Source organism: Saccostrea echinata, unplaced genomic scaffold, assembly GCF_033153115.1.
Source record: "Saccostrea echinata isolate AGI-Se365-2 ecotype Australia unplaced genomic scaffold, CSIRO_AGI_Sech_v1 ptg000016l, whole genome shotgun sequence".
Taxonomy (NCBI): Eukaryota; Metazoa; Mollusca; class Bivalvia; order Ostreida; family Ostreidae; genus Saccostrea; species Saccostrea echinata.
Window position 1 is genome coordinate 27,581,549 of NW_026889765.1, and position 26,320 is coordinate 27,607,868.

Sequence of the window (26,320 nt, forward strand, 5' to 3'; positions counted from 1 at the left end):
CAAAGTGGAAGCATGTCACATATTACGCATGACATATGGAGATTAATTTGATTTCAAAAAATATAAACATCTATTCGTTATATTTTTTCATCGCCGATTACAATAATTTATTATAGTTTACTATATGTAACTATAGCTAGTTTTAATAAATACATTGGTACTTTGAATTACTGAGAAGGTTTCAATAAAACTTTTTTTCAGAGTTAGAGCTTTAATATCCCTTTAACTACACATCAATGAAGTAAATTTTAGAAATAATATAGTTATATACCTATTTTCTATTAATATCGAAAATGTGCATGTAAGAATTAGAGAAAATGAAATATAACAATTTGAAATCCATAGTAAAAATACTTTGACTCACTATAGTAGTAATTTTTTTTAACTATAGTAAAAACTTTGATGCTATAGTAGATTATATTGTACTATCGAAAACTGAAGTTTACTATAATATTTTTTGTTAGGGAGGCTTGCTCATATTCCCCCTTTTCTTTGAATACTCAATTGTTTGATTTCTAGATTATTGCATTGTATGACATGTTCTTTTAAGGATACAAGCCTGAATGTAATCAAATAAATGTTTTGAAGAAAATATATATATTGATTGATATAATGACATCAAAACTTGATGATTCATATTATGTGCCTTGGTTTCATTTAGTTCATGTTATGATTAAAAAAAAAAAAACAGTATTAGGATTCATTTTCCAAAAGGGCACTAAAGGGAACTGACAATTTTCAATTGAAGCCAAATTGAATGTTTAAGATTGATAGATATGAAAATTGTGAATATAGATCAATGAGAGAATCAAGTACACGTTTTTTAATTTTCCTTCCCCTATGAAGAAAGAATTGAGTTGAAAACAGGAAATTTGATACTTTTCGATGTGATGCAAAACAGTTACTTATAATCTTTATCACTAAAATAGTTGAATTTATAATAACCAATTAATATTAATGAATTATTGATTGTATATTTAAGGTAGTACAAAATACCCATAAAACCTATTTTAACTGATTTCTTAAAAATTACATGAGAAAAAAGAATAATATCTTTATATTGACAATAATCAATGATCTTTGTAAGAAAAATAATAAGCTGAAACATGTTTTCGTCATATTTTCTTTTTTTTAAAAATTGAGACATCTAATATATTGGTGACTTGGGAACTTCCTTTTTAGAATGTGTTTATGCTGTCTAAATGTGAACCAACAGTCTATTAAATGCAGTGTTACTTTTGATCCATAAGTAGTAGAGGGCTGATATTTGGACATATACATGTATTTAAGTGGTCTCCATTCTTTATGTACAATAAAGGTCAAGGTCATGTTAAGAGGTCAAAGGTCAAATATTGTGACGTCATCTACTGAATCTTTCACTATTTTGCTATTGAAATTCTTTTAATCGCCAAAATATCTGTAACCATCGGTTCAATTTTCCTTATTTTGACACATTTTAATGGGTGATCCTTTCTAATCAATCTGTTGATTTTTTTAAAAATTGAATTATACATTTTCTCTTCAGAAAACTTAAAGTGTAGCATATTTAATTCCGGAGCTACGTATGTTCTTGTTTTACATCATATTTTACTCAAATTTACCAGTATCAATATGAATTTTAGTAACAAAAAGGTTGCCTTTATAAAAAGCATCACACAACTTTGTAATAGACCAACTGATAATTTCTCAAGTCGAATGTCTGATTTCACAATCTTCTTACAGGGGTCTGATAGGCCATATTTCAAACTATGTGGGCAAAAAATGTGCTTTTGAATTTCTTTCATATTACATATAAAGAGAGATTTTGTATCCTAGAAAAAATATTAAAGTTTTAAAAAATGAATTTTAGGAAATTTTTGGCCTATCTATTGTGTACTACCTTAAACTGTGGTAGAAGTCTTTATTTTTTTTTTTTTTAATAATTCTGTGTAAATAAAAAAAAAGATTGAATGAAAAGCTGCAAAAGTACATTAAGAAGATAATTTTTTTTTCTTTCTTTTTTTTCTTTTTTATATATATATATATATATATATATTGGTATTTGAAATTGATTTTAACGAGTTAGAGCTCAAAGCTCACTTGAATTATCTAAACTCTTGTGTCCTTCATACAATTATTTTCCCTCTATAATGCCATGTAAACTTTGATCTCATATTGTGGTCCTGCTCTAGTGCTATGAGATTACACGTTAACTAAACCTGAATCCAAACAGCATGAGAAATCCAATTACCATTATAACAAATAGTACTGTGGTCTTGCTGTTCTCAAGGACTGAAACCGAGTTTGGACCTGTTGTCGATTCCTCTAATGTAAGGGGAGAACGGATTTGTTTTGTCAAAGCGCGACAAAATTCATGAAGCCCGGTACGGGAAACGTAAGAAAATTGTTAGTACTGGGGGACATGCAAACTGGCGGCGTGCTGAATATTTCTGTTTTTTTTTTCACTCAGAATCTCGAAAGTACAGTGACATGAAATGTGACTTTTTTCTGTGCATTGAACTTGAGCTATTTTGCATACTTTCTTCCTAACTAATGCAATAACAATGTTGTATCATCTTCAAACATGTCTGTTTTAAACTGCACGCATATTGAAATTATTTGATACTGTGTTGAATAAAGTAAGATATGCATATCAACTTACAGAACATAACATGTTCCATATTATACATGTATGTCCCAGTTCTTTGAAATCGCTTTAAACTTAACAAAACGTATACTTGATGTTAAAATTTCAAATTTATACCATCTTCATGAGGACACTTGAAATGTATTCATGCCAAGAAATGAAGGACTATTCCAATTCTTCACCCTTTCTCATATTCCATTTTTGACGTGTGCTGAAAACATCCATGGTTCTTGATCATGTAGATATCTCACCCTCTTGGCAATAATGTGATTTTATTTTGGCAGGCTGAAGATGAAAATTGAATAATCAATCTTTAAAACTGGAAATGTCTAGATTTTTTTAAAATAAGTTGATATGTTTCTCTCTTTTGTTTGCTTGTCGATGTAACTTTCGCGACCTTTGCACCAATCTTATCAATACCACTAGGTAGGCTTCATACGTACCTAGATTCACAAAGATGAGTGAAAGATTTGACCACAATGCAGAATCATTGACTACCTGCAGTCTTAAAGACAAATGAAAGAGAGAAATGTCAAAAGGAATCCAAATCTCTAAGTTTGTCTAATTAGCTAAGCACATATACAAATATGGCTAATCGCTGCTAGCGGGTAATGCAAAAGGAGACCCATCTTTAACCAATGAGAAACGTGTATTTTCATTTCAAGTACACAGGAGTTTTGTACACATATAAACATCAGATTGTTAAGGTTCTCATAGAACGGGGGTGAAGCTATGCCATAAGTGAAAATGTTCAGACTATAAAAATAGTTACTTTGCCTTTTTAACTTTATATATAGGAAACATATTAACAGAAGTAGAAGTATAAGAGCTAGAACTTTTTTTTTCTATTTTTAAGCTTTGGAGGAAATAAATTCTTGACTTGTCAACAAAACGATTAGAAATATAATAATATATTATTAGCTAGTATCATGCGGAAAAGGGGTATTATTTAATTATACATGAAGGTCTTCACTCGTAAAAATTTCCGTAATTTTTAACCTCAAAGTGTTGTTTTGCAAATTTGAATTAGTTCTGCTGTCAGTTTAAAAGTATTCCTAAAATAAACTCTTTTAAACAAACATGCGAAACAGAAAACGAAAGAAGATAAAGTATACCCGGTATTCCCTTTTTCCTTATCAATTACAGTCCACCATTTGCAAAAAGATTTTTATGAGGTAACTTTATAATACTATGTATTTTTATTTTTGTCCAGCAATTTGATATTGAAACTTGACATTGTTACTTACACATTTTTTCTTTAAAAGCACTAGTATAATCTACGAACTAATCTTTATATATACAGAATGGATCACATTCCCCGTATCTCAGAGGTCCTGTATGTTGGTCTGTGTCGTAAGATAGGGACACCAATAGAAGTAGCCATCAGAAGGGACGTAATGGACATGGAGGAGATGATAAATAAACATGTAAATATGCTAGTTGGAGGTGGATGGATAAATAGTGGTAGTTATAAAGAGGGATTTAGGTTTGCCTCATCTGACAAGGATTTCATGTTCTGGTCTTGTAATCATAAACTAATAACTGACATCACTCAGTATTGGGTTTATGATCCATCAAAACATGAAATTATACTAATGGAAGATTCTGACACACCACCAGGGTTTGTTAGGCCTACGCCTTCTGACATCTCCACGATACAGTATCATTTCAAGTCTTGTTTCCTTCAATGAGGGGGTTTATATATCTAGTTCTTCGTGGAGAGAAGAATATTTTCAGTCTCTAACAAATCACAAATATTTCCGACAGACAACTATCACCACCCATGGCCCTTGTTCCTCTGGTTTCGCAAAAGATGTAGAATTCGATCATGCGTTTTGTTTTGCCACAGTATGTTGGCCTAAGATATTAAGAGGTTGGGTTGACAGATGTCAGAGACATGCCTGGCCGCCTGAACCTGTGTTGGAAAAAATTCTAAGAAATGAATGTCACTGTGTGCCTACTGGAAGTAAACTTGATTCGCCTTATAACGAACTGGAATGAAGATTATCGTTTTCTCAAGCCGAACAACAACTAGTTTGTACCATGAATCATACTCAATTTCTATGTTACGGACTACTGAAAATATTTCTGAAGGAAGTTATTAATTACAGGAAGGAACCAATACTGTGTTCATATTACCTGAAAACCACGATATTCTGGATGATGCAACTGGGACACGTTAGATGGTCTCCAAACAATTTACTGGATTGCTTCTGGAAGTGTTTTAAATATATCGTGTTAGGTGTTTATCATGGAGTGCTTCCTAACTTTTTTATTTCACAGAACAATATGTTTATAAACAAAGTAGTCGGTGATGTACGTGAATCCCTTTTACAACAGCTGTATCAGTATTACAGAATGGGTGTGTCCTGTTTACTGCTGAGTCCTACACTCAGATCAATCCTGGAACCAGCCCTCAGTAGCCCGTTCTTTGTATTATCCTCCACAGAGGGAGAAATTATAGACATTACAGCTCTAGATGTAGGCACTATGTCTGAAATATTTCACATGCCATTTTCTGCTAAAAATGTAACGGTTTTTTTTTTATCTCTTTCTGAAATTAACTGATACACTATCGCGTTTATCACAGTCACCATACCAATCATTAACATTACAGTATCTTGCAACTGAGATTCTTGTTCGTTTATCATTTACGACGGCGGATAGAACTTCATGTTACACTCACAAAAATGTCTACTTGTTAGATAAAAGTATTTGTAACATGTTGAAACTGGCAGCAAGGTTAGGTCCGGTGCCCTACTTACTTTATCTAGCATTGTATTACTATAAATCAGGCAGATATGATAAAACACTACATATAACTTTTGTTGCTAAACAAAGACTGTCACAGTTCTTCGATTTGCGAAAAAATATTATGGATAGTCCTGGATACAGTGAAGTTTTAGGCAATCTCTCCTTGTTTTGGAAGATGAAATTACTTTGGCAAAACAATATACATATAAATAGTGAAAATGTCTTTATTGAAGACTTAAAGTTAGAACAGGATTTGAGTGAAGGAAATGCAAATCCTATCTTACAACTATCACCGTTTGTTATGGTAGAGATGTTGTCTGTTTTATCTCACTACAGACTAGGTAATAGATCTCAGTGTTTACAGTCACTGACAGACCTACAGACACTGCTGCTCTATGATGATGGGAGATATGTTCCTTTATATTCAAGAGACCTATCTTGGCAGATACTAGGAATCTGTCAGCAAGTTATGGGAGACTTACATGGTGCATTACATTCGTATCAAGAGGCGCTTAAACAGGAACCATACCATGGAATACAAGAAGCTACAAATATTAGAATGATGTTTGTTAAACAACAATTATACAGAAATATAGATGCATAATCAAATAGATTGTACAACGTTTCTATCATATTGCTTTTGAGATTTTTAAATTTGTAGACCAGTTTGTTAAAGTAATTATTATATTCATTTGTTCCGTTGCTTGGCACTTGATGATAATACAAGATTTTTTTTAAATCTTTACTTCATATAATCTAGAATCTTCTCTAGCTTTTTTACCGTTTTGCATATATCCTGATTATGTGAATTCAGTTGACAAACGAAAGATAAATCCATTTATCTTTTGTTCTTATTATTTTGCAACTGTACTAAGCCAAAATACAAATTGGAAACATTTTTGTACATGTAGTATGTGTTAATGACAAAATGTTAACCTCTCGGAGGTCAATAACATGAATTTGTTTGTGCGTGATCAATTGCTTCAGTTATGTATTTTGATAATAGATCTATTTGATAGTCAAGTAAATGGTATCTATATTACTTTCCCTGTATACAAATCCTTTATTAAAGACCAGTTGAAAACAAGTCTTGGTTTTTATTTTACAATTACATAGCAACAATATTATTTATGACTTTTTAAAATGAAAAATTAATGAGGAATCGACAATCCATTGATAAAGAGACAACATGTGAATATAAATCGAGCGTACAACAAATTTACCTTTTCTTACAAAATGTTCTTGGGGGAAACAAGCAAATTCAAAGAATTGTGGTCCCGAGCTTTCGGTGTCTTACTGGTTTGGATGCAATGATTTTATGCCATATTTTTACTGTCTTCTTTGCGTCTACTTCAAACTTACAGATCAAGGTCATGAAGTCAAAAATTGATATACCTTTCTGAGATATGTTGACATAAGCAATGTACATGTAAAATATGAAAGCCCTATCTTCTCTCACTCAAAAATTCTTACCAATTTAAAAGAAATTGAAAAAGACTAGGTTAAACTTAAAGATCAAGGTCAAAAACCAGAGTGCATTCCGAAAGGTTTCGAAAAAATGCACATAACATATAAATGCCCTATCTTCTTTCATTCACAAGTTATCAGCAATGTTAAATCTTAGAAATATAGGTCAAACTTTAAGGTCAAGGTCATGTTAAAAATCATAATACATTTTGAAAGGTCTTCTCTATGACAATGACCCGATGGTGCAATGACGATAGTGTGATGGTGCAATGACGATGCATCGTCATCTCTTCATCGTCCATGCATTATCGCGCCACCGACCGCATTAGTCGATGCTTGATGGTGCGATAGTGAACTACGTCCCCCATCCGGATTCCATACTTCTATTTGTTTTTAATTTTTTTTACATTTGTAAATGTGGAACATATTCCATACAGTGTCAATTAATTCTCCGGGACTACTCTCCCTACGAATAATTATATGGAGTTACATAGCGTAACGTAATACTGAGCTGTCTGGATCTTGAATGTGGAAACCAAGAGAACCGTCTTTCTAGAGATTTAATAATATGCTCTGTACATTTCAACAAGTTGACATTCATGCTAAGTCACACGATTTTGTTCAGATTTGAAATCGCCATGCTTCATGTATATTCCTTCATTATAGGAAAGATAACTGACATACCAGGTAGGACATAAAATTGATGTTATTTTCCTGTCTTCCCTTATTCCCATAATTTATTCATGATATCCGCGCAGAGCTTTAAACCTAAATGGCTACACAAGGAACTGGAATAAATATTATCAAAATTGTATAAACTGGTACTGTTTGTACCATGTATTGCATCCATTGTCATGGATACAACTCGAAAGTGCGTATTCATTTTAGCATAATGTACATAATGGCAGCTGAATTTGTAACAGAGTGTATCCATATTGATATGTTCATAGTTTTTCCACCAAATAAATAACAAGAAAATACCTCGCATCTACAAGTACCACCCATAATCACAACAACCCGGTTAAATCCGGAAAATAAACCAGCATAGCAGAAATTTTTTAATGCTTTCAAATAAAAAATATGTAATGCAAAATTTAATGTTGGTTGTCAAATACTCTTTTTTTCTAATTTGAAAGGTGATGTATCAAAAAAAAATTTTGTTTTTAAACAACACTGATTTTGAACTTTAATAAAGGCTATTACACATCAGATTAAAAAAAAACTATTCTGCAACATTATAAGACATTATTGTTAATTGCTCCAAAACACCCCTACGATAATGTTATTGTGATTCAAGAGACGTGGACTTGGTTAGGTGACCCATTCAAATATTTAGTAGAACACAAAAAAGAATTGGCAGTAAACAGGAAATTGTTATGGTCTCTTTCTTATAGACACCATGAAAAATGCGCTTACAGACTAAACTTTTCTGTTTACCATGTCTCAACATGCTTGTGACTTCCTAGCCACACTTCAGTGAATAATTTACCTTGAAATATAACGTTTGTGTGATACTTCTGCACACCTAGGAATGTTTTCGGAACCCTTCTTTTTCGGTGTTCAGCAAATTATAATACCCGAGGAGTTCAAAGTTGCTCTGGTGAGTTTTAGTGAGACTACAACCAGACTGTTGATGGATCAAGTAGGTGACAATGTCCTTGACATTAGAACATTCTCTTCTATATACACGTAAACATTAGGTCATGTCTTACAACAGCCTTGATAAAAAAAAAAATGGTTCGAAGTGTCTTAGCAAGACATAAATAAATCACACAAAAAATCGATACTCAGTTAAATTTAATGATGTGTTGAAGAACTTGATAGAAACCAAAATCTTAATACGTATTCAGAGGGTACACTGTATTAAAAAAAATCAAGAATCCAATGGGCCACAACATTCACCTAAGTCATGCACCTCTACCTTTCTGTTCTAAGATAATGAAAACAAAAGGCCCATGGGCCACATTGCTCACCTGAGCACTTTGGCTAGGAAAAAGCAGAAATCAGTTCAGTATTGAACTGAATTTGAAGTTTAAATATAATTAAATATCAAAGTGGTTCGGGGGGGGGGGGGGGGGTTATGATATGAACACTTGAATCTACACTTCCTAAGGGTGCTTTTGACTTAATAAGATACATTATGGATTTGAAGTTCTTAAGATGAATTTTTTTTTATTGATATATCCTTTATATTCCTTTGTATTACTATGAGTTCCTGTTATACCCCTCTATTCTCCTGGGGGTCATGATTTGAACAATTTAAATCTACATTACCGAGGATGCTTTCATATTATTATGACTAATCATGGCTTTGCTGTTCTTGTGAAGAATTTTAAAGATTTTTTACTATGTAAAACTTTGATCGCCCAATGTGGCCCCACCCTATCCTCGGGGGTAATGATTTGAACACTTGAATACAAACTACCTGAGGATGCTTCCATATCAATATATCTAATCATGGCTTTGCTGTTCTTGAGAAGATTTTTAAAGATTTTTCCCTATGTATTCCTATGAAAAACTTTGATCGCCTATTGTGGCCCCACCTTATGCCCAGGGGTCATGATTTGAACAAAACTGAATCTAGATTGCCTGAGGATGCTTCCATATAAATATGACTAATCATGGCTTTACTGTTCTTGAGAAGAAGATTTTTAAAGATTTTTATGTATTCCTATGTTAAACTTTGATCCCACATTGTGGCCCCACCCTACCCCCGGGGGTCATGATTTGGACAAATTTGAATCTACACTACCTCACAATCATTCCACATAAGTTTCATGTTTTCAAACATAGTGGTTCTTGAGAAGAAGATTTTTAAATGATGCCATTAATTTTTCACAAAATCATAATTATCTCCCCTTCGAAGAAAGCGTGGTCCTCCATTAGAATAAGATTGAATCCTCTTTACCCAAGGATACTTTGTGGCAAGTTTAGTTCAAATTGGCCCAGTGGTTCTTGAGAAGAAGATGAAAATGTGAATAGTTTACGACGACAACGACGACGACAACTACGACAGATAACGGACAAAGGAGATGGGTGAACATGACGAGCGATAAGCCTATAGTGTGACAAACATGAAGATGAAAAATTAAATTTCTATTATAACAAAATTTTCCTTGATATTTCGTCTAACATTAAAATATACTTTATGTAAAATCTCTACAATTTGCAAAAATTCCTCAAAGTTTGAAATTATTTGCCTGTGAAATATTAGACACACACTAAAGCGGGCAAAAAGAGTCATTTTCGCATACTATAACACTATTTTTCGATATGAGTGGGTCTTCGCTCCACCTTTTTGAAAGTTAATCCTCAAAGTTTGCATAAAGATATACATTTTTTGCCTGCCAAAAATATGGAGCAATGACCCACTATACCTTAAAAATATACTTTTATGACATAACGTTCGCATCTTTTCGAGAAATACTTGAAGTCCATGAAGTCAAGGGTCATATCACAAACATGATTTAAATGCCTGTGTAGCCTAGTGGTTAGCGTGCTAGTCTCGAAAGAAAATGATTCTCAGGATTTTTATTGCTAGGGTTCGAACCCCACGAATACCACATTAATTTTTTTTAATAAAAGAATAAATTTTGCCGAGAAAATTTTCTTCAGAAAAGTTTTGTTTATCACAATTACATAAATTTCAATAATGAGAACTTTACTCTAAATATTAAATTCACAAATTGAACATGATTTTTATATTTCTGAAGCTATAGGCTTTCTGCATGCTATGTTCGCCCATCTCCTTTCGATCAGAAAAGTTCACTTGAGCCTCTGGATTTCTGATTTAAACATATTTTATTGAAACACAATCAATGGGATTGGACACAAGTTATTCCAACTTAGATTGTCCTCTTCAACACAAACAAAATGACAAGAGGCCCATCGGCCACAGCGCTCACCTGAGTAACTTTGGCCTTGTTGTTTTTCACCTGATATCTCTCACCTCCCCCCCCCCCCCCCCGCCGTAGTACTTATTGTGGCCCCGCCCTACCCCGAGGGGTCACGATTTGAACAGTTAGAATCTACACTACCCCAGGATGCTTCCACATAAGTTTCAGCCTTTCTGGCCCAATGGTTATTGAGAAGAAGATTTTTAAAGATTTTTTCTGCATATTTCAATGTAAAACTTGGATTCCCTATTGTGGCCCCGCCCTACCCCCGGGGGTCATGATTTGAACAATTTAGAATCTACATTACCCCAGAATGCTTCCACATAAGTTTCAGCTTCTCTGGCCCAGTGGTTCTTGAGAAGAAGATTTTTAAAGATTTTTACTATATATTTCAATGTAAAACTTAGATTCCCTATTGTGGCCCGCCCTACCCCCGGGGGTCATGATATGAACAAATTAGAATCTACACTACCCCAGGATGCTTCCACATAAGTTTCAGCCTTTCTGGCACAGTGGCTCCTGAGAAGAGGATATTTTAATGACCCCACCCAATTTTTGTATTATCTTGATTATCTCCCCTTTGATGATGACTTGGCCCTTCATTTTTAAAATTTAAACTTCCCTTTACCCAAGGATGCTTTGTACCAAGTTTGGTTAAAATTGACCCAGTGGTTCTTGAGAAGAAGTCAAAATTGTGAAAAGTTTACAGACGGACGGACGGACAGACGACGGACAATGGGTGATCAGAAAAGCTCACTTAAGCTTTCAGCTCAGGTGAGCTAAAAACAGATACACGTGATGTACAACCAACAAATGTACAATAGAACAAAAGAAGGGGAAAAAAAGGTGCAGAGAATTAAGAAAGGAAAAAAATAGGAGTGCAAGGAGAGAAGAAAGAAGGGAGGGGTCGTAGAAGATACAGAATGGTTACGCTGGTTATTCATAAAAAATCTTTTGGATTTTTTGATATACTTATGTACGGCTTTAACAATGTTGATATTATTTGTTGACCCAAATTTGGGTCCCCAAATAGAATTATGTCAAGGTTTATTGCTCCTTTTTTATTGCTCCTTTTTTTATGATGTGAAATAATTCTGTTCTTATTTCAGCATTATTTTAACAGTACAGGAAGAAGTGTTCAGTGTTTTCATTGATATATCCACAAGAAACTGAGTGTTATCTGAAAGCCTTCTGGAGCCCGTTTTTACAAAAGAACTTACGACTAAGACCAACATTTTATTTTGCTTGTAACTGTTCCATTTACATTATATTGAAAATGGTTGTGATTTTTTTTAAAGGAATGTAGTAAGATATTTTTACGCTAGTAATTTTAAACAAAATCATTTATTTTGCGAAATTTTACAATCAATTTAAGTTTTCGGTCTTAGACGTAAGTTCTTTCGTACAATGGGCCCCTGAATATACACAACCTAAAAGATGGTTGCATATTTAGAAGTCTAATTATGGTCCTGTTTTTCTTGAAACGGAAGATTTTAAACATGTTTTCATTCCCATGTTAAACTTGATCCCCTATTACCCCGACCTCCCTCGCCCCTGACCATGATTTGGACAAATTTGAATGCGCACTAACTGAGGATGCTAGCACAGGAATATCACTTGAATTAATATTGTAGCCCCCCCCCCCCCTCCCCCCCAAAGCCCAAGATATGAACAAAATTATATGAACATTAAAATTGAAGCTGCACTATCTGAGGATGCTTGTGTATCTAGATCACTAATCAGGGCCCTGCAGTTTTTCACAAGATTTTTTTTCTAACATATTCCATTGTAACCCTTTGATCTCTTATTGTGCACGTGTCCTCATGATTTGAAATATTTATTGAACTTGAATCTAAATATATCAGGAAGCTATCATAAAAGTTTCATCATCTCTGGTCCAGTGATTCTTAAAGATTTTCAAATAACTCAACCTAATTTTCATTATTTCTTGTTTATCTCCCCTTAAAAAAAAGCGTGGTCATTTCAACAAACTTGACTCTCCGTTTTTAGCCTTTTAGCAAGTTTGGTTAGATTTGGACCTGTAGAGAAGTCGAAAATGTGAAAAGTTTACAGACGAAAGACAAACGGACGTCGAATACTCTTCGATCAAAAGCTCACAAGCCTTCGGCTTAAGTAAGCTAAAAAATGAATAAATTGCTTTGTTATTTTATAAATTTCGGCCAAAGGCAAGATTTTTTTCTCTACAGATCAATATTAATTTGTGTCTTTCTGTTGTTTTGTTTCTTCGTCTATTATTTTCTCTCCATGGTGTTGTTAGACAGTTCTTATACTAGTAACATGATTGTATGTCATGCAAAATAACAACTAATGTTGTAGTGCAATAAGTTTATTTGAAAATAAATATTCAGTAAATTTTGAACGATAATACGAAAGAATTGTCCAAGAAACCACAACAGTCATAACCAACAAAGTTCCAATAACAAGCAAGCAAAACACTGATTTACACAGGTACACTTTGTACAGTTACGCTAGAAAAAGTACACTTTGTACAGTTACGCTAGAAACAGTAGAAAGTACGAAATTGTCAGTCATCCTTCATAAACTTTACTCACATATGCAATAATATATTTATTTCACTATTCCTCTTTGACATCTTCCTTTCTGTAACCCACTCCTCGGGCGTGGGGTCCCATCTCACGGTCAAACACGAAGTCCCACAGCACCTTTACCCAGGATGTATGGTAGGGGTGGTCATAATATTCCGCCGCGATTTTTCTCACTTCCGGAAGACGAGTATGGGGAATATATGGGAAATCGTGGTGTTCAATATGATAACCAACGTTAAATAGAATGAAATTGAGCGGACCGTAGTACGATGTTGTCGCCTGTTTTCCATGGAACAGATAATGTTCGGAAATAAAATGCCCAGCTAGAGGATGGAATCCAAGCGCCATTAAAGTCCCTGATAACAAGTAGGTTAAGGACTTAATGCCGAAGAAATACAGAATAAGTCCATTAAAGATCATTTGACAAATAGTGTTAATAATCTCCCAACCGGTCAGAGGTTTTGGACTCTTGTAAAAGGGTCGGATTGCATGGATGATTGGATGGGTAATGAGCCACAATATTTTTGTGATTGGGTGGCGGAATAAGAAACTTTCCAGTCGCGTAGGAATATCAACATCCTGGTTTTCTTCACCTAAGTACCGGTGATGATCAGCATGGTACTTTTTATAGCTTATGGCCATTGGAGCTACAATTGGCAAATTACACCAAATGCTAAGAAGTCGGTTGGCCCAAGGTCGACTATGTCCAAAGGCCAGATTATGGCCAATTTCGTGAATAGCACTACCTAATGAATGATTTAAGACACCCCCGAAACAGTATGCTAGAATGAATATTGTAGCCCAGTTGGAGTCTTTCAATAACCAGCACATGAAGATTTGAATGAGAACCTCGACTGTCACTATGTAAGCTATTGTTGGATCATATCCCATCAGTTTTTTGATTTCCGGATATTTTCGTAGGATTTCCTGTCGCCGGGAGGAGTGTGGCTCTTCCTTAAACACCCACTCATCTTCAGGGGTGTTAATTCGGAGGTCTAGCTTGTTAAACCCAAGGAAACACTTCATACTGTCACTATCAAATAGAAAATAAAATATATGACCATAAAAGATATTTAAAGACTTCAGTATACTTCGAATACATATCCAATACTTGAGGTTACGACTAGAACAAATAAATCTACTAGGAATGTTCGCATTTCTCTTTAAACACTTGTAGTCGTGCTTTTCGAATGGGGGGGGGGGGGGATTAAAATAGCTTTTTGTGAAGATATTTTCCTTGTACATCTTTTGAAAAACTATAGATCCTATAAAAGCTAAGCTTTACCAAATTAATATTATTCAACAACCTTGAACTTCAGAAAATATTTTTTTTTTGGAGAATATTTGCTTTTGCGCAGGCGCAACTTCTCAGGGGTCCGTGTTTTCCGGGGGTGGGGGGTGGGGGTCCAAAGTAATTTTTTTATAGTTATTTTAAGTTTATTTAATAACTTCGCAAATTCGAATACCTTTTTGTAAAGATCATTTCTTTGTACATGTACATCTTTTGAAAAACTAAAGATCCTCTATAAAAGCCAAGCTTTACCAAATTAATATTATTCAACAACCTTGAATTTAAGAAAATATATTTTTTGCGAATATTTTATTTAGAATTGCTTTTGCGCAGGCGCAACTAATCAGGGGTCAGTGTTTTCTTGGGGGAAACCAAGGTTATTTTTTAGCTATTTTATTATGTGTATTTAATAACTTCGCTAATTCGAGGGAGAATCCCCTCCTAACCCCCCCCCCCCCCATATAGGTCCGTGTTCGTTACGTAAGCTTGTAAATTAACAGTCCTATTGTAAACTGAGAGAGAGAGAGAGAGAGAGATTTGATTGTATTTTTATTGTACAAGAGGTTTGAACGCAGGTCCTTACAACTTAAAGAGGTTTTCACCTTAAATAGTTACAACTGTCATTATCTGTAGATAAACTTTGATTTATAAACAAGCAAGTTAATGTATCTGGAGTTCTTTTTTGGTAAAAGTTACGTAAATCTTAAATCTACCATCATTTAGTTCTTCGTCTTCCCATAGAAGAATGTGACATTCAATAAGATTTAACTGAAAAAAGCATAAAAGGCCTTCAAAAAAAATTCCTCCTTCACATGATGATATTTGTTGCAAACAAAACAAAACAAACAAACAAACAAACAAATAATATGAGTCCTCTGGTGTACCACACGAACAATTGAGACTCTCAATAATATTTATTGTAAATTTAAAAAAAAGAGGTCAGAATTCAAAATACAGTTACATCTGAATTTAGTGTGTATGATATATTTAGTCGTCTGTTTCCATGATAAAAATAAGGAAGAGGTTTTGAGGGTTTTTTTGTTTGGTTGGTTGGTTTTTGTGTTAACATTGTTTTTAAAACTACAAGATGTAATGCTTTTTGTGATTAAACTATATTGTCCCATTGATTTACTATATCAGAAATGACATATTTCGAGTCTACATTTAGGAAAAATGTATTCCTCCCGATTGCGTGTATTATATTTTTAATCTATATACCTTGCTGAATTTTATTTGAATAATCGGGTATCGAATTGTGACCAATCTAATTAAAATTAGATGTTCCGAATCCGCTACCGCTTCTCAAACATCTAACAACATCCCATTCGGGGTCACGTCAGAGCGACCTTTCGATTACCCAATGAAATCGCCGTCGTCGAAATCTTGGCTTATAGTTCGGATGCGATTCTTTTTTTACTGCCAAACCTAAACGCCCGAGGGGTTTCGTAGTAAACAAAATATGAATGGTAAAGACCGTGCTATATATGAATGTGACGTGCGGGATATATAGTAGTTTGTGCATTTTCGTTTGCGTTATTCAGGTAAGAATGCCAGACTGGCGGACTATAGTTCAATTTATACCAAAATTACTTTAATTCATCGTAAGACAGTCTACTGAGCATCAATAATGTAAAGAAGTAGCCGTGGAACTAATTTTAGAATTGTATACAGAAGGTTGAATCTGATTGGCCAAAATTTTTATGTTTATTCATAATCGAAAGGTCGCTCTGACGTGACCCCGAATGGGATGTTGTTAGATGTTTGAGAAGCGGTAGCGGATTCGGAACATCTAATTTTAATTAGATTGAATTGTGACGTACTTAAAACATAAAATGTAGTTGGCTATTTTACGTCTTTCTGCGAGAGGCTCCCAACCTGTTTCTAATAAATAAAGTGAATCTCGTCAAGATATAATGGGTAGCCCCGTTTTTATTCTCTGTGCATAAAATATAAAATTATTTGTACTTTTTAATTTCAACATCTTGAGAGAGAGGGGGGGGGGGGGATAAATACATTTAACTAAACCTTGATTGAAAGGAGAATGTTGCATTTAAAGCGACAATGTGACGCACAAACGAGAAAATTTACAAACACAGAATTTTTGCATGGCCCGTGCAAATTTTGTTCAATTCCTGAAAGTATTAGGTTTCAGAAAATTACAGGTTTCGAAACCTAAAAAAAATCTACTTTTATGGAGAAAAAAATATTTTTTTATGGCCCAATACGAAAATACTGCTTTACTTCTTCCTCCTTATTGTGCGCGTGCGTAGGAAAAGATGAAGTTACCATGGTCTCAAGTACAAAAAATGAATGTCGGTAGACAAAGAATTTTGCAACAATCTTCAAAAAAGATTATTAGAACATATTTATCACTTTCGTATGTTCCAACTGAAAGCTGTGTACAAGTTTACGCTAAAAAATAGAAGTGATGTGACCTTGACATATACATGTAGCAAGTTAACGACGAAACGGTAGATACAACCTTTGGGGTTTTTTTTTTCAGGCACTTATATTGTGCGGTTTTTTCTTGCTTTGCAGTGCAGTTTAGTTGCCTCATATACCTTCGCTATATATTCATAATTTTCATCAAGTTTTCGCCTCATGGTACAGAAATCTTAAAAGAAACACATGATTTCGACTCATTATGTAACTTTAAAGATTATTATTTCCGACCAAGTAATTTTAAATCATGTTCTGGTTGAGATAACAAACATTTCCTTGAGCATGATTTTAGATTTGGTAAAAAAAAAATCCACCTCCTTTAAATGTCTTGACGTTTTTTCTTTACACTCAAATGAATATAAAATGATATCATTCAATCATTTTTTTTTATCATTAAGTGAGATTTTTCTCTCTCGCATTTCCTCAAAATACACCATAAAATTGATTTGATTTCTCAATTCTAAATTGCCTTTTTCTACAAATGCGCATTGTCCTCTATTTTAACCTGGGTGTCTGTGATTTTAAATCGCCCTTAGTGAAGATTAAAGTAAACAAAAGAACAAATTTTCGTTAAAATTGCGAAATAAAGATTATAGTTCTGTGCATATAATGGCTAGATTCCAATACTGGAGCAGTGAGATTGGACATTTTTTATCAGTTGACTTAATACCTAAAACCCAAGCTTAATTCAATGGACCATAAAATGCCTTTACTTTTACAACATTCTTGACGATGACCGACTTGTATAATGTTTACAGTAACTATATCACGTTAAATAATAGCGAACTTTCATTTAAATTCCATCGTAGAGATTACAGTGTGGTTTTGAATGGAAGATTGAAATGTCGATCTTTGAAAAATTGCAATTCATATTAACTTTAATATATCCTGTACGTATACATTTAGTTGTTGAAAATGCGTTTCAAGTATGTGTATTTCTTTTCTTTCTTTCCTTTTTTTTTTACTTTCTCGTCAATCAATAAAATCAAGCTGAAATTCCGTATTTAAAACAAGACATGAAGTATTCTGTCTAAAGTTTATTGTAAATATCCAATTATGACACACAAATTTGGCCCTGATTGTTGTAAATTTCGACTTCTACCAAGTATAGAGTGTGTATTTTCATGACATCGAACACCAAGATCCCATTTATTTTAACTCCCGTCTCAAATTTCCCGGCCTTGGAAGTGCATTGTTAATCAACTCTATTTTATTTTTGTGTCACTCTGAAATCAGTTTAAAAGGAGGACATTCTTAGTGCATAACAATGTTTACTTAAATTGTTTACTATATCAACAAATTATTCTACATGCACTGGCCCATATCAGGGGAGGATAGATGCAGATAGTATAATGCTTAAGAATGTTAAATTTTGACTGAAAAAAGCATGTTCCTTTCTTTTTACAACTGTTTTCAGGCAAAAGGCGAAGAAAACTCCAAGACACTTTTATTAAATATGCGGAGAAAATCCTAACTGCGTGTTATAAGATATGTTTCTTGTTATTGACCTCCCTGGTAGATTTTACACTATCAGATAAAATTCTTAAATATGTCTACACATTGAAGATTTTTATTTGATAAAATAAAATCTCTCATAAAGCACAGTATGTTTAATATTAAGAATAAAAATCAGAGTACGCCAAAAAAAAGTACTAAAATGCTTTCGAACAGCGTGGATTCTCGTCAACTTTAAAAATAATGATAACTGGAATGTCGGAGGACATATATGTAGGTTAACTTTTTTGGGTACTTGATCCAAAAATGTGTTTTCTTTTTCAACGACTGAAAAAAGATACGTATCTTTTGCACAAAAGTTGACACATTTTGTGATCCTTGCGCTGTGGTACACAAGACACCTTCCGTAATGTAACGAACATACACTTGTATGTGCCGGTTACATGGTGAATTAACGATGTTTAATACAAATCATCGATTTTAAATTTCAGCATCAACTTAAATAAACAGTGCATTACTTTTAGGTCAACAATTGGTCTCATCAACGGAAAAAAGATGATCCACATAACCAATAAAACATATGCTTTATCAAAGTTCTTATGACGGGATGGAGGTATATACACATACATTATTTGAATTTTCTCCAGATTTTTGTGGGAGGAAATTTAATTTAGTGTACAAGATAAAATGATAATAGATTTAATGAAAGTAAAAAAAAAATGTCCATTAACTATCATAAGATACAATTTCTTCCTACCTTTTAGCCGCAGCTCTTCCTAGCTTAAATTTTGATTAAGTAACTCACGACGCATGGCAGTTTTGCAATCGTTGTCACGTGGTCAACTTTTTAAACATAGGATTTTTTCCTATTATATGTTGAAATCCTGGATGTCGACCGCGCAAATCAATATATCACAAGCGTGAAGTAAATCGAAGAGAATTAATAGCCTCCTGCAATTTCTTACTCTGTCATTTCTTAATGGACATTGCGAAGGTGATTTCACAATAACCTCATGTTAATCGACTTTTAAAATTCTATCGAAGAAACACCCGGTGTGTAGAGTTAAAACGCATAAACAAACAATCTAAGTCGTTTTCAGTCTTTGATATTGGGATGGAAAGTTGAAAGCAGGTGAAATTGGCTCGGACCTTTGATAGCGTAACGGGGCGAACGACCCGATTTTGAACGGTTCCATAGCAACTAAATCACACACGTTTCGATAGTATCAAACTTCTGGATATATCATCTCTCTTTCGAATCCAGGATGAAAAAATAAAACATTGTTTGCTGTCTTCAGAAGATGAACTAGATCTAATAATATTTTATCACATCAGTCTATTTTGAAATTTGAATCTTATTTTTGTTTTTATCAGAAACCCGATACTCGGGGTCGATTTATGACACGTCATTTGGTTATTGCTTTGTAAATATCGACCTGATATTTTGAGAGGACGATATGAAGATGTTGAGCAGGAACATAAAATGAGATATTTTTTATCGCCATTATTGTATTTTAATCAGTTTTTAGAGGAAACACGCCCCAAACTGTGAAAGAATGATGGACAAACATTTAAGATTCGATCATTTTGTAGGCAGGACATAAAAGCGAGAATTATTAGCCTATGATGATACTAACTCATGCTCATCCAAGCATGCATGTACGTACTACATGTACCAAAACGACAAAACTTAAACCATTACGACAATCTGTGAAATAGGTAACCTGTGGCTTGTGACGATCCTGCTAGCTCCAATGATGTGAACAGATTTAAAACTTTGAATTTACACTTCATGGGCTTGATTCAGAATTAACTTCATTTACTGCAGTCATGCAATTCTTAAAAAATAGCTAATATATACATATAGATCTCTACTAGTAGATATATGTCCTCGATTTTCTGAAGTAAAACTTTGTTCCGATATATCGTGGCCCCATCCCATCCACTGGCAGGCTTTTTATGATCATGGCCTCCTCAAGCTAAAACAACATTATTTAATGTTTGCATATTCATAGACAAACTCTGGGGACAATTATTTTGCTTCGTAATTAGAGATATTTCAAGATCTACACATTTACAATTGTATATTTTTATCTGAAACTGAGACTTCCCACCGTGGCATAGTCTATCTTAACCCCAGTGGCCACGATTTGACTAGAACAAATATAAATCTTCACTACACGGATTTTCTTCAAATTTAGTATATACTGGAGCAGGATACAGATCTGAAGTTTATCATCTTCAGAATTTTCGGTAGAATTTCATAACTTATTGCTAGAGCGTTTCAGACCGATTTATTTATTTTGAAAAATAATAAACCTGTTTAGAAACTTCTTTTGTCTGAAAAAGTTTGGGCATGTTTGATTGTCATCATCGTCTCAAGCTACGGTCCGGAGTCCGCATATAGCTCTCTCCAGAATGAGAGAGGATCGTACATTTTGGCCGTGGTTTGCGACGATGGATTGTCATACTTCTTTGCACTTTCATGACCTAAAATTTATCCATAAAATTGAAGGAAAATTGGAAATCTAAAGTCTGTTATTCAGTTTATTAAAACTGTAACCAAGGAAAGTATTTTTAAAAAGGGGGACTGTAAGAAAACAAAACCAGTGTTGTCAAGCTTGCGGTAAGTGATGTGAGCGATGTCAGCAAATCGAACACAACCGGTAAAACGTAAACATTAACAACAGCAGATATCGTGCCAATGTACATAGTGAAAGGTTATGAAGAATGTCGTCCTCATTGAAAGAATTTTCATGTAAGTTCAGGTAATTAAACTGAGGCTAATTTTCAAATAAAAATTCAAATTGTAAACAAAAGAGCAATGCAAGTATGCCCATGCCCCTTTAATGTCCCTCTCCTGCTACATATTCCTGTTCAAAAGCTTTGATCCTAGCTTACAGGCTAAGGCGCAAAACAACACCAGCTACGATGGCATATTTTGAACACATATGAATCTACATTTTATAAGGATGTGCTTATAATTTTTTTTTTTCTGCAGAATTCGTTCTAAATGACCCTTTTAACGTATTGTTATCTATCCTTGAAAGGGGCAAAGCTCCATGTTTAAAAAAAGATTGTATCTTCTTTTGTAATGCGCTGTTCTTAGTTCGATTGTTTGAACAATAAATTCTGGAGATTTCCAAATTTCAAAAAGAGTTAACAGACGATGACAGGCGAGCGCTGGTCGCTCTTTCATCAAAAAAGCTCGGGTTAGATATATAACAACAAATGTCAAACTTTAATAAGAAATACAGTAACTGAATAATTAGAAATGTTAGCTGAAAATCCAATTCTTTATTGCCCTTGAGTTGTACATCTCATTGAGATATCACAAATAATTCACCCCAATATACACACATTATAAAATAAAATGATGGTGAAACGAAATTCTTTGAAGTTTTATAAAATGATCAGAGAGCGGTAGCACACACGGTGACAAGTTTTATTATTTGTTTGTTGAAGTTTTTGCGTTGTTACAGATGTTCATTTTACATTTTTATGAAATGATCAAATTTTCTCGCGATATATTGACTTGCAGATAAAGTTTCACAAAGCAGACGGATAAATTTTAGAACTGTCATTAAAAAATTGTTTGGTTTCTACTTAAATTACAACGGACATAAAAGACAACAGATTATTATATGTATGCGTCATATCCAAAGACAAATATGGGTGATCCATCAATAAAACGACACATTGTTGATCTCATTCGCGGACTACAGTAGTTCAAATTATTCACAAGTTTCATTATGTTATTTTTTTATTTATTTTTTTTTTTAGATAGGACTCTTACACATAATTTCGATTTATCCTAGCTTCAGGAAATAAATCTACATAACATATATGTCCATGCACTAAGTATTGTTGCTCCTCAAAGGGAGGGGATAGAGGAGGGGTTCTTTGGCTATTAATTTATACCAATTGTCCTCTATACGATGTTTTTTAAAATTCCTAACCCCTGCTTAGTTAAAAATCGGAACATGGATGGAACCCTAAATATCTAAACGCATACATTTATATGGAAATAAAATAAAATTACTAATACATGTAATAGATCGATTTTTGTCTCCTTCTTTTTAAAATTCCTGCAAATATTTTAAGTAGACTAGCAGGGTTTTTTTTAGGGGTCATAGGGGGCCTGTAATAGGCCCCATTTCCAATGGTAAAAGTATGTGTTTTTCCCAATTTCATAAAAGAAAATTCCCAAAAGAGAATCGAAACAAACAAATATGGTTAATGTCTGAAAACTCGGTAACATGTATATCAGGAATGGTGTTCCAAAAAAAAAAAAATCTAAAAGGCATGCTCCAAAAACTGATTGACTGAATGTAAAATAAGTCAATAAATACCTTGCAAATGAAAAAAACCCTTTTATTTGATTTTATTTACAAAAATATTAAATAAGATATTTTTCCCAATTTAAACCAAATGTTGCTTTTTTCCCAAATGGAAAGGCCCAGGCCCTTGATTTTCAGAACTAAAAAAAACCCTGACTAGTCAGCTGAATAAAACAAGTCCTGCTTTTCAGGTTCTATGGCAACCTCCACCGATGTAACAATCACTAATATAGTACTATCTTAACAGTTTTGACAGTTTCGTTTCTTACGCCATGTTTCAGAGTTGATAAAGCTGCCATCAGTGTATTTTATATATACATTCTTCCTTACATTATCTTTATTGGAAAAATGAAAGTTTAAAAGCTGTTGGAGATTCTATAATGTTTTCCTTCACATGCACAAGATGTAGTTTTTCTACGCACAGACGCCTGAAGTGCGGATCGATACCCCTTCCCTCTTTAAATTAAAAAAAAATGTAAGAGCTTATAATTTCTCAAAAATATAAAATTAACAGTGATACAGTTTAAATCTTTGACCAATCAGATAAAGCGAAATAGATCTGCGAACTCCAAAACCTCCTTCAAAGCAGTCAATAGAGAGAATTTTACGTATCCGATTAATAAATCGTCCGATTACGGCATATAAACTAATGTAAATGATGGGGTTTAGGTTAAAGAGATAAGTAGAATAACATCTCCCTGACAGAATGCTTGCAAAATTATGATAGGTAGCACTGTTATTACCTTGGAAATATGTCTCAAAGCAGGGAACCCCCCGGGTTGTTTCTTGCCTTGTGTTTTTTTATAATACCGTACAGGGTCATTCTCTACACGTAAGAAAAAGTACAATCTGCTTGCATAGAACGACATATGGATGTGATTGACGGGGAAATTTTTATATTTTTGAGAAAGGGTCTATAAGCTCTTATTTTGTTTTTAATTAAAGAGGATGCTATCAATCCACACTTCAGGCCCCTGTGCTTGGACACTGTATTCCTCGCAGTCCCCATCCCCTTTTTGATTGAAATATCGATCGTACTATTTACACATTATGTTATATGTTACAGAACATATTAAATTAAAATTACCTCAAGTTCCGCTCATTAACTTTTTGGAGGGTAAGCTGGCATTTTCATCGCTGTCTTCCTACCTTCCTAAACTGGTCAAACTACTCTTGAAGTGTTTATAACCTTTTTTGCACAAGAGTTAGACTCAAGAGAGATAACTCTTACTTACGTGCATGTCGTAGCCAAGGTTCATTGGAAGATAGGAGAAAAGAATGAAGACAAATAGTGACTTGTTCGTCTTTTATTCTCTATTTTTATTTCAATTTATGAAATATACACTGAGAAATTTAACAATTTTTTAACTTATAAAATTGACGACGGTTTTTTAACCGTTGTTTTATTTTAAACTGCACTTACTGCTATCAAAATTAGAGTGCAAAGCATTGTAAAACGTTGTATTACTTCAGACGCGGACCCAGGAATTTTTCCAGGGGGGGGGGGGATCCATCCCCGTCAAAAAAAATTCTAATCCATAAATTTTTTGACACGAAAAAAAAAACAACAACTTAAAATCCATTTTCGAAACGTGAAAAACACCTATTTCGTGGTGGTAATGGTGGGGTCCACGTTTTCTGGGGGGGGGGGGTTCCAAAGTCATTTTTATTTGCTTCAGTATATACTTTAAATACTTTAAATAACTACAAATTCCGGGGGGGGGGGGTGTATTGAATATAGTTGTATAGCATTGATTATAAAAATAACTTTTCACATTTTCAAATAAAACTACAAAATAAATTAAATCTTTTCAGTAAGGTACATGGACCAGTCTAGTTAAATTACAGTCGTTAATCCGCGAGCAACAGATCAATGAGTTTTATTTCAATAGATTTTAATTGTGCCAAAAAGTAAATGGTTGTCAGATGCTTTCATGGTGTAGAAATGATTTTCATAATAACAAAAAGGAACAGATATAAGTTTGAACTGACAATATTCTGTGAGGTACATTAATGTATACAATTCAGAAACCGAGTGAAAATGATTTCAGTAAGCTTAATGAACTTGTATAGCTACATTGTATATTCTTGTATATGCGTATATTCTCAAGTGTTAAAATTATTCAAATGCTTGTTTTAAAACTGTATATCTTGCTTTTTAAACTTCCTGAGCTTTTTTCCTCTCCGCGGTAAACAAATGTAGTGTACTTTTCCAAAGTTGCCGACTTACATGTAGGCCCCGACAATTAGACTAATTTCTGCGTTAATTACATATATTGTGCGTCGTGTGCCTTTGCAAATTTTCTTCAATGGTAAACAATCCGGAAGAAAATGTTGAAATGGTCAGTAATGAACACATTTATTCAGCAATATACAATGTATATAGCATGCTTGTGATATTTAAAATTGATATTTTCGACGTGATGTTAAATCAAAATGTACATCTCGAAAGTAAAATTTGCTTACCTTATGACTATAAATAATTAATAATTGCCCTTGAAAAGTTGGTCTCCTTTGTCAACCAAGTCAATGATTTTCACTGCACTTTCGAGATGATATGCAGCGCACAACAGTGGCTATAGACTCCAAGACACAATTTATTCGTTTTCATTAACGATAATAAAAATGACCTTCTTCTAAAAACATGTGCAATGCAACAAGGGGAAAATGAAACACATTGTAAATGAATATACTCCAGCTATTCAGGAAATGTACAGAACATAATGGGGTTACTAGTTGAGGAAAAACAACAAATATGAACTTTACATGCATATACGTATATACATGTACAACAAAAATTATTCATAATGAACACCATGATTCATTATGATTAACACATACATATAATTTCTGGAAAAAATGTACAGAATCCCTCTTAGTGGTATTCATTTTGTTTCTATTTTCAATCAATCAGACACTATGCGCCGCGTAATTATTGTGTTTGTAAAGAAATTCATAATAAATCTGATGTATATGTGTCATTTATTATCATAATTATGCTCTTCATACAAATTGTTCTTTGTTTATAAATCGTTTTATTTATTTATTTTTTATTTATGATGAAAAAGCTGAGGATAACAAACAGTAATCGATTTCGTAAATCCCGTAGACAAAACAAATCTTGGATAGGGCAACCCCCCCCCCCCCCTGGAAACACTGGAGGTGGGATCAGGTGCCTAGCTACATATAGAATGAATAGGCATCCCCTATTGACTGGTTTTATTTATTTACTTACTTACTTAATTTATTTATTTATTTATTTGCTTTGGTTTAAACAGACTAGAAAGTGCAAAACAAATAAACTATAACATACTATGAAATAAAATAAATCACACAAAGGTTAATCTTTAAAAACAAATCTTTAAACAGCAACATTACCAGGGGTATATGTGCAGTTACACCCCAATCGATCATAACGACATGCATACATAAAAACTAGAAAGTGCCCGGAGCTTCGTTTTTGATTTCAACATTAAGTTAAC

General features: G+C 33.6%; 1 protein-coding gene across 1 annotated transcript; it reads right to left on the minus strand.

The window, feature by feature from the left end:
- Nucleotides 1-13,074: 13,074 nt before the first annotated feature.
- LOC133189076 (sphingolipid delta(4)-desaturase DES1-like) lies at nt 13,075-19,277 on the minus strand. The gene is made up of 2 exons (XM_061324509.1): nt 19,256-19,277; nt 13,075-14,343 (listed from the first exon to the last, which is right to left on the minus strand). Exon 2 carries the CDS (start codon nt 14,334-14,336, stop codon nt 13,341-13,343), a length of 996 nt encoding a protein of 331 aa, XP_061180493.1. The 5' UTR covers nt 14,337-14,343; nt 19,256-19,277; the 3' UTR covers nt 13,075-13,340.
- Between the last annotated feature and the right edge of the window lie 7,043 nt (nt 19,278-26,320).

Coding starts and splice junctions, on each gene's coding strand:
- LOC133189076 (XM_061324509.1), bottom strand. CDS start 14,336: ATGAAGTGTTTCCTTGGGTTTAACAAGCTAGACCTCCGAATTAACACC.